Raw genomic sequence first — 9,049 nt, forward strand, 5'->3', positions numbered from 1 at the left:
TAATTTAATAATTACATAATTAATGCTACATAAAAAAATTGGTTTGTTTAATTTTTGGTTGGCAGTGGTAGGTTCTCAGTGCATTTGATGGTATATGATCAGCTGGGCAGGAACTTGCTTGGAGGAACTGTGGAAGTAGCTTGACACATTTTCTGCATTTTAATGTGGTTAGCTTTTTTTAAATCAACAAATATTTGAATTATTTGCTGAAAACATTTGCTCATAATGATTGTGCCTATGCCCTTTCTATTTTTTTTTTCTTGAATATATAATTTTTTCTCTATAGTCTATTTTTGTGTACACCAGAGTTTTTAATTTTCATATTAAAATCACTAAGATACAGACTGATGAGAATTTGTGGTTTGTTTTCTGATTGTCATCTTTTTCACTCCTCTCAGGATTTTATACCTGTCCATTAGTCGGTCTGCACACTGCGCAATTTCAGAGCTGTATGTCCATGGCAGACATTTACATTTATGGCATTTATGGCATTTATCTGACACTTTTATCCAAAGCGACTTACAATTATGACTGAGTACAATTTGAGCAATTGAGGGTTTAAAGGTCTTGCTCAGGGACCCAACAGTGGCAACTTGGGGCAGTGGGGCTTGAATTGACAACCTGATTACTAGTCAAGTACCTTGACCACTGAGCTACCACTGCCCATGCATTGGTAAAAAAGTAACTTGAAGTAACTGGTGGCTCAAGCCAGAAGGTAACAATTGGTTATCTGCAGAAAAGGGGGTGTGCCTTCAGTGTCCGGATGAGGTAGCCTGCACAATAGCTTTACAGCGCTAACAGGAACAAAGCGGTAATAATTAATAGCCTTTTGATGACCGATTATTACACTAACTGGCCTAATTAGGGAGTGTGCTCTCAGAGTCCCGGAAGAGATGAATCATTGCAATGAAATCTCGTTAGAACAGGGACCATTTGTAGGACAGATGCGCGCATTGTGGACAAGCTGCAGTGCTCTTCAGACAAGAAGCTCCTTCATCCTCTAAAGTGGAGCCTGATTATTACCTGAGTCAATTACACTCACTGCTTTATGGCAATAAGAAATTGAGACCAAAAATATCTCATCTCAACTGAAGCTGAAGGTAAATGGAGACAGCGTTATAGATTACATGCTCTGTGTCTTCCCCCCAAAAAATGCTTTTGCAGTCATCTTACACAATATTCTGTTTTTGTAATCTTTTGTTTTATTTATGTATTGTTGTGACACTGCAGTGGGAAAATGTTCACAAATGACAAACTTTGACATGAAAGGACCCTAGAGCCCCCACCCCCCCCAAAAACAAACAAAAACACATGTCTCTTTGATATGCCTTTTTTTTCACCTGTATTAGTCAGAATAGTGCCTTTAGTGCATTTGAGCTGTTGTCTACTACTACAGAAAATGCTGTCATGACATTCTTCGTATGACATCAATATTATGGAAACCACAAAAAATGATTGGTATTGACAATCATTTTTTTTTATTACTTTAGTTCCTCCCGCACTCCTTGGTGCATTGGGCAACAAGCACTCTCCAACGGGTCCTATCGGCTGCAGCGTCTCTGGCTTCGTCCAATGAGCGTATGTCAATAGTTTTTAGGTCGGCGATGAAGGTTGATCTCCAGGTGGTTTTGGGTCGGCCTTGCTTTCGCTTTCCTTCTGTCGGTGTCCAGTGTACAACTGCCTTTGAGATGCGTTTGTCTGGAAGACGTAGGAGATGACCATCGAGGCGCATTCTGCGTTCGGTGATGATTTCTTCCAGCTTCCACAATCCACTCCATTGAAGAACTTCCTCATTGGTAATTCTGTCCTTATACGAGATACCCAATATTTGGCGGAGGCACCATTGATGGAAAATGTTTAGTTTCTGGGCAATCCTCTTTGTGTTCCTCCAGGTTTCACTGGCGTAAATGGCAGTTGGGATGACGATCGTGGAGTACAGATGCATTTTGATTCCTGTATTGATTGTTGTTGAGGACCAGATGCGGTGTAGATGTTGGAAAACACCCGCTGCCTTTCCGATCATACATCGAACGTCCGCTTCTGAGCCACCGTCATTGGATACTATGCTGCCGAGATATGTGAACTCGTTGATGTCCTCCACCGTTTGCTCCCCAATAGTTATCTGCACCTTGGTTTGACGATTCACCCGCATGACCTTGATTTGTCTGTGTTAATGCGCAAGCCAACCTTTTCCGCTTCGCCCTCAAGGCACGTTGTCATGGATTGTAGAGCCGGTTTTGTATTCGCTAGCAAGGCAATGTCTTCTGCAAAATCGAGATCAGTGAGATGAGATCCATTTGTCCAAGGGATTCCAGTCACTGGACTCATCATCACCTTTTTCATGACGTAGTCGACTGTGAGCAAAAAGAGAATTGGTGACAGGATACATCCTTGCTTGACTTCGGTTTCGAAGTTGAAGAAGTCTGTAGCCATCGTCTGTCCTGACGCAGCAGCTAGAGCTGATGTATAGGTTCTGAAAGACGTTGACAAACCATTGTGGAATGCTGTAGGCTCGTAAAATTTTCCACAAGGAGCCCCTGTGGACGCTATCAAAAGCCTTTTTGAAGTCGATAAATTCGATGCACTGTTCGATGAAATTACGAAGCATGTAAATCTGCTCACTGCACGATCGGCCCGCTCTGAATCCGGCTTGCTCTTCCCGGAGAATTTCGTCCACTGCATGTTGTAGGCTCCGTAATAGAATGCTGCAGAAGACTTTCCCAGGAACCAAGAGGAGTGTAATGCCCCGCCAATTGTTGCAGTCGTCGGTATTGCCTTTCTTGGGGAGTTTAACGATTACTCCTTTCCTCCAGTCACTTGGGACACTCTGATCTTGCCAGCACTTTTTGAACAGCACTGTGAGGGTGTTTGCAATTGCATCTCCACCGTGCTTTAGCATTTCCGGTGCTATCTCGTCTAGGCCGGGTACTTTGTTGGCTTTGAGTGCTCGGAATAGCCACCTTAGTTTCCTCGATAGTGATTAGATCAAGATTAACTACCAGGTCTGGAGGTGGCGGTGTGGCGCCAAAGTCATAGGTGTTGGCAGGGGTGGGCTGGTTCAAGGTTTCCTTGAAGTGTTCTACCCAGCACGCGTCTTGTTCTTCTCTGGTGAGCAGAAACACCCCGTCCTTGTTTTTGATGGGTGCACTTGAGTTGCTCCATGCCCCAGTCAACTCTCGTACAATGCGGTACAGCATCTTATTGTCATTCTTGCTAGCCGCCTCATGTGCTTTGGCTCCTTTGCATTCCAACCATGTCTTCTTGTCAGATTTGCAGCTTCGTTTGACTGCCCTATCCAGTTGCCGATATCGCTCTGCTGTGGTTTCCTTGTCAGGGTCAGCTTTTGCCTGTTCGCATCGGCATTTTGCGATTTTCCTTTCATCAATCATGCTCCAAGTTGGGTCCCGTATCCAGCGTTCTTTCTGTGTCCCGCGTCGACAACCCATGGTTTCCTTTGCCGTTTCTATGACTGCTTGTTTGAATGCCATCCAGTATTCGTCCATGTCGCCCGCATCTTGGAGTAGCTCGAACTGATTTCTCAACTCCAGTTGGAATTGTTGGAGCGTGGCAGGTTCTTTCAGCTTCTCCACAGCGTAAGGACGTTGTCTTTGCTTTTGTTCTCTCCGTTTGAGCCATTATCGAATTGAGGATCGTACGAGATAATGGTCTGATCCAACGTCCGCTCCGCGATAGGCTCTGACGTCCAACAGTGCTGAACGCCATCACCGAGAGATACAGATAAAGTCAATTTCATTGTATTTGGCTCCATCCGGCGATCGCCACGTTTTCTTATGGATGTTTTTGTGTCGGAAGTATGTGTTACCAATGCAGAAATTGTTCATATTGCTAAAGGATAGAAGTCGTTCACCATTATCGTTGGTCTGTCGCCCCGAACTGTGTGGACCAATGACGTTTTCTAAGCCACAACGGTCGTCGGTAATTTGCGCATTGAAATCACCGATGAGAAGTTTAACGTCATGGGTCGGGATTTCATCAATGGTGTCTTGTAGCAGTCCGTAGAACGGATCCTTCTGATCGTCATCGGAGTCTTCGGTTGGAGCGTATACTTGGATGATGGAAGTTTTAGCGTGTCTTGATTGAAATCGCGCCGTGATGATGCGATCGTTGACAGGTTTCCATCCAAGCAGTGCACATGATGCCTTTTTACTAAGCACCAATCTGACACCATGAATATGGTGCTCCTCATGTCCTGAATACAGGACTGACTTGCCATCACTTATGATCTTTCCCGATCCAGTCCAACGCATTTCGGAGATGTCCAATATGTCAAGATTGTAGTTGTCAAATTCGTGTAGAAGCTGGGCGAGCTTCCCACCTTCACAGAGAGTTCTAATGTTCCAGGTGCCTAATTTGGAAATCATTTTTGCATCGAAGGTTCCGGTGTTCATCGGGCGTTGGACACCCTCGCGGGTTTGCTCCAGCACCGTCATCAAGTTAGAGCCAGGTCCTCTTTGCTGATGGGATCGTTTAGAATATTTGCTTGTTGTTTCCATAGCAGTAGAAGTTTTTACAGGGCCAGGTAGCTGACCTGGCGCTTAACCCTCCTCCTTTCACATCCAGCGCTTGGGAACCGGCAATGGCGGAGTTCAATAACAATCATAAGCACAGCAAAAGACAGGTCAAGTGTGTTGGTCTTAGTACTGCTGAAGCAAGCACGAGCACTTCAGATTCAGGCTTGATCCAGATGCTACCCTCACTGTGTAGCTTATTGTCTTCTATTGCCTTGTTCTCTGCTGCTACTGTCACAGAGGATCAAATGCCTTAACACAGAAATCTCCTCTCTCTGTCTGTCTCTTTTTTTCACTCAATGCATCTTAATGCTCCCCCCCATCTGTTTGTCTCTCTCCCCTGCCCTTTTTCTGACTGTCTTGCTCTATCTGTCTACCTCACTGTGACTGTCTCTTTCTCTGTCTTCTCCCTCCCCTCTATCTCTGGTCTCTCGCTCTCTTTTTCAGACTCCCAGGCCATTAAACATCATCAAGCAGAACAACGGTGAGCAGATCATCCGGAGACGCACACGGAAGCGCCTGAACCCTGATACCCTCTCGGCCGAGCAGGCCGGCCCCAAGCAGCAGCGTGGCAACAGTGATGAGCGCCTCAATGGTAGCCCACTGGAGCGCCGGCCCGAAGAAGCACTGCCCGATGGGGCCCTGCCCCGCCCTGACAACCAGGCGCAGCTGACCAAGTTGGAGGGCTATAGCTCGGCAGCACCCAAGTGCCACCCAAGCCCGCGCTCCACCCATGCTTTCCTGGTGAGTCAGACGCTGGAAATCCATAAGCGCATGCCACCGCTGCATGTGCACAAGAGCCCGGCTGAGGGCGGGGCTGAGGGCAACGGGCTGAGCACGGGCGCACAGGGAGGCCTGGACAGCAAAGCCGGCTCCGAGAGGGGCAGCCCCATCGAGAAGTACATGCGCCCATCCAAGCAGGCCAGCTATTCGCCTCCTGGCAGCCCTATTGAGAAATACCAGTACCCGCTCTTCAGTCTGCCCTTCCTCCACAGTGACCTGCAGAGTGAGGCTGACTGGCTGCGCTTCTGGACTAAATACAAGATGTCTGTTCCGGGCAACCCGGGCCATTATCTCGGTCATGTGGCCAGCTTGCCCAACCCGTGCCAAAGCTTCGTGCCTTACCCCGCCTTCAGCCTGCCCCCTCACTTCCCGCCGCCACCCACTTCTGGACCTGATAGCGACACTCCTCTTGACCTGGCCATGAAGCATTCCAAGCCCAGCCCCGTGCCCAATGGTGCCGCCACCTCCAAGGAGAAGGCCCTACCTGAGAGTTGGGCCTCTCCACTGGTGGACAGGGAGGCAGAGCGCGAGTGGCCAGCAGAGGCCAAAGAGGAGGATGGTACTCCTCCACCACAGCCTACCAGGCCTGAGCAGGTGGACCAGGGCACGCAGGATGACATGTCCAGCAAGTGTGCTCATTGCGGCATTGTCTTCCTGGATGAGGTCATGTATGCCCTGCACATGAGCTGCCATGGCGATGGCGGGCCTTTCCAGTGCAGCTTCTGCCTGCATGCCTGTGCTGACAAGTACGACTTCACTACCCACATCCAGCGAGGCCTCCACCGGCCTGTCCCGGATGCCAGCGCTCAGGCCTCAGATGCCTGAGCCCTACGACCCCGCTCACCTCTGCCCACCCAGCACAACTAGAGCAGTATGTGAGGAATCCAAGAAGTGATTCTGCAGGAGAAATGACAACAACAAAAAAAATGTACGAATGAACCCCTATACTTTTTTGTTGTTCTCTAAACGTGCCAAGATGGCTCCTGGTGCCTCAGCAACTTCAGTCAGCATAGCATTTCTGTCAGAGTTCAGACACAAGAAGCTCTTGGCTGTTTTCACTTTTTTAAAGAACTGCTTTTGAGGAAAATGGTACAAGTAGCTTTTCAATTTAGATTTTTTTCCCCCCATTGTTGTTACTTCCTTTAACCCAGTCATGCAATTTTGACCAAGAAGTTCAGTAAACTGGGTACACCTACTCAAAACTGAATTGTTTGTTATGCCAGGGCTGTTCCCAACCTTCTGGAAAGTTCTCTTACCTGGTTTTGAGCAAAGCGAGGATGTGGGACTCTGCATGCATGGCAAAGAGTGTGTAAACACTCCAGTCCTCTGTCACTATAGCAACAGCAAGAGTGACTTTCATCCTCAAAACAAGCATCCTCAGGGAATGTATATGGATAAAATAGGCAAAGACACATCAGTTTAGGCCTTTCTCTCTGGTTAACATTATACTAATTATTATGACCTAGTTGCTTTTCATTCATATGTTTTTATTTTCCTCCAAGAAGTAGGGTTGGGTAACTATTTTTACATATTTCCATCATCAAGACATGTTAGCTGCTGCCTTAGTTGCTGGGATGCAAACTGAATCATCACTCTATAAATTTGGGAAGGAATGGAATTTTTTTTCCTGTTGTTAATAGGAATAATCATATTACCAGTGCCTGATATAATGTACAAAGCATTTTCTACCTGATATGTTGATATGCAACATTGAACCTGCATCTGAATATGGGCCTTGAGCTAGGCTCGGAAAAAGTTTACATTTGCAAATGTAGCAAACAAGGTAATGAAGCAAACATCTGCTAATTATTTTTCTTTCACATAAACAGTAGAGATACGATCGTCCATATTTTTCCTTTTTTAAAGTGGAACACAGAGCAGAAGTATGTTTTATTCTTTAGCCACCAAAAGTCACTAGCCATTCCAAGCGTTGTCCTTCACAAACTTTGTCACCTTATTCATCTACATGTGCTTAATAATTAAATAGCTTGTAATAATCTCCCGGTATTTGTCTACAGACATTGAACTAATTCAAGAGTAGTTGATAAGGCTTTGTGTGGTAATTTAAGTGTGCTGGAGATATGAATAAATCTCTTTAAAATCTCCAAAATGCACTACCCCTGTCCAGAGCATTTCAAACACCATGAATTATGTTGAATTCCACATCGTAAGTGGGTACTTTATAAAGTACAGAAAAATATTTTCATGGTTTCCTATATGAAACTGACTTGAAAATTAACCTGCCAATTACTCTGCATTATGCTCCGAAATAGATGAGCTACTGTCAACGTTGCACTTTTTTTTAGGTGCCTTCTGGTGAAGCTTTTCTTAGAAAAGTAGAACACTGTTATGCTGTGCTAAGGTACACTTCACACTCCCTTTGCAATTCTTTCCATTATGTGGAATAAATCACAGGCTCTTACTCATCACACATTTTGCCCTGAAATGTATTGATTATTTTGAAAATAATTTACTATACCAAAATATTACAAGATTGACATTGTAGATTATCAGGTGTGCGTGTATGCATTTTTCTCATTTTCTTTCTTTTTTTTTCCTCACCTGAGGAAGAACCTCCAAGTCTGATGTAATTTAGTCCACAATAGGTCATGTTTTTGTTTGCTAGCAGCTTTATCATGTGTGTACTCCATTTTGTTCCACTGTGTGTTTATCCTATCCACAGTTCCATTGTCTTGGCCATGGGCTCAGTGATCTGGGTCTTGCATGGCTAACCACAGATATTATTTATATGAAATGGGCAGGTGAGAGAAAGAGAGGTGCTCTGGATGTCTCAAGGACGTCTCTGTATTTCACAGATCCTTACTTATAGCCTTACGATGCTGCTTAACTGCAAAAGCCTCTTGGAAAATAACTGAAATAATTATGAACTGTTGCTTTTCATTGGAACATTATACAGTTGGGTATTACATAACATAAGGATTTTTCTCCCGTCTTTCAATTTTATTTGTAATTATCTTAACGCTTGCACTTCAGTTATTCAGTTTATTGCCAAGAAAGAAAGATTAAAGGTTTTATTAGCATGCTATGACTATGAACAGGTACTGCATTGTAATAAACAAACAAGATTGTGCCTTTTTTTCTGGAAGGTCTTGTGCAAGGCCTCACCAACTTTGAAACACAAAGGAGTATTTGTTCATGCCTGGAAGCCCTTTTGGCCCTGGTCAAAGCAGAAGGCAAAACTATGTAAATGTTTTAACTATTATTTTTAGAATGTTATTGTTTTTACACTTTTGCTGCATTTAAAGTGCATAGATGATGGTTTAGAATTTCTTTATTTTGGTTTTCTTCAACTGCCACCTTAACTTTGTGTTGTAGGATTTTACATGCAAAAAGATTCAACAAAGATGGTAAAGATGTCTGATGCATCTAAACTTGAATAATGATGATGATAATAATGATGATAATAATAATTAATAAAGTAATAACAAAACATTTTGGCAAACTTTGGAGCATGCTCTTGATGTTATTGTCATTTCACATTTCCCTCACCTGCAGCAAAGACCATTAGTAAGTACTGACCTATAGTCTTGTGATTTTTACAAAAAAAAGTAGTATTAATGAGAACTGTCACAACCATTCACCATGCCCAGTTCTCGGAAGAAACAGAGTGCCAAAACAGAGCACTGTCAACTGTGATTAGAACAGAGGCTGCAGTGCTCTAGCAAGGCTCTAGATGCATTCAGGCCCACTAACAGAGTGGAGAACCAGCACTAACT

The 9,049-nt window shown here is 44.5% G+C and overlaps 1 protein-coding gene across 4 annotated transcripts in view; it reads left to right on the forward strand.

The window, feature by feature from the left end:
* The window catches only part of trps1 (trichorhinophalangeal syndrome I), a 98,281-nt gene extending 89,506 nt beyond the window's left edge, over nt 1-8,775 (forward strand). For all 4 annotated transcript variants that reach the window (XM_035528828.1, XM_035528827.1, XM_035528831.1 and 1 more), the window contains one exon: nt 4,977-8,775. In XM_035528828.1, the coding sequence (XP_035384721.1) occupies nt 4,977-6,137 (1,161 nt within the window). In that variant the 3' untranslated portion in view covers nt 6,138-8,775. The remainder of the gene's footprint in view (nt 1-4,976) is intronic.
* The last annotated feature ends 274 nt before the right edge of the window (nt 8,776-9,049 follow it).

Source organism: Electrophorus electricus, chromosome 8, assembly GCF_013358815.1.
Source record: "Electrophorus electricus isolate fEleEle1 chromosome 8, fEleEle1.pri, whole genome shotgun sequence".
Lineage (NCBI taxonomy): Eukaryota > Metazoa > Chordata > Actinopteri > Gymnotiformes > Gymnotidae > Electrophorus > Electrophorus electricus.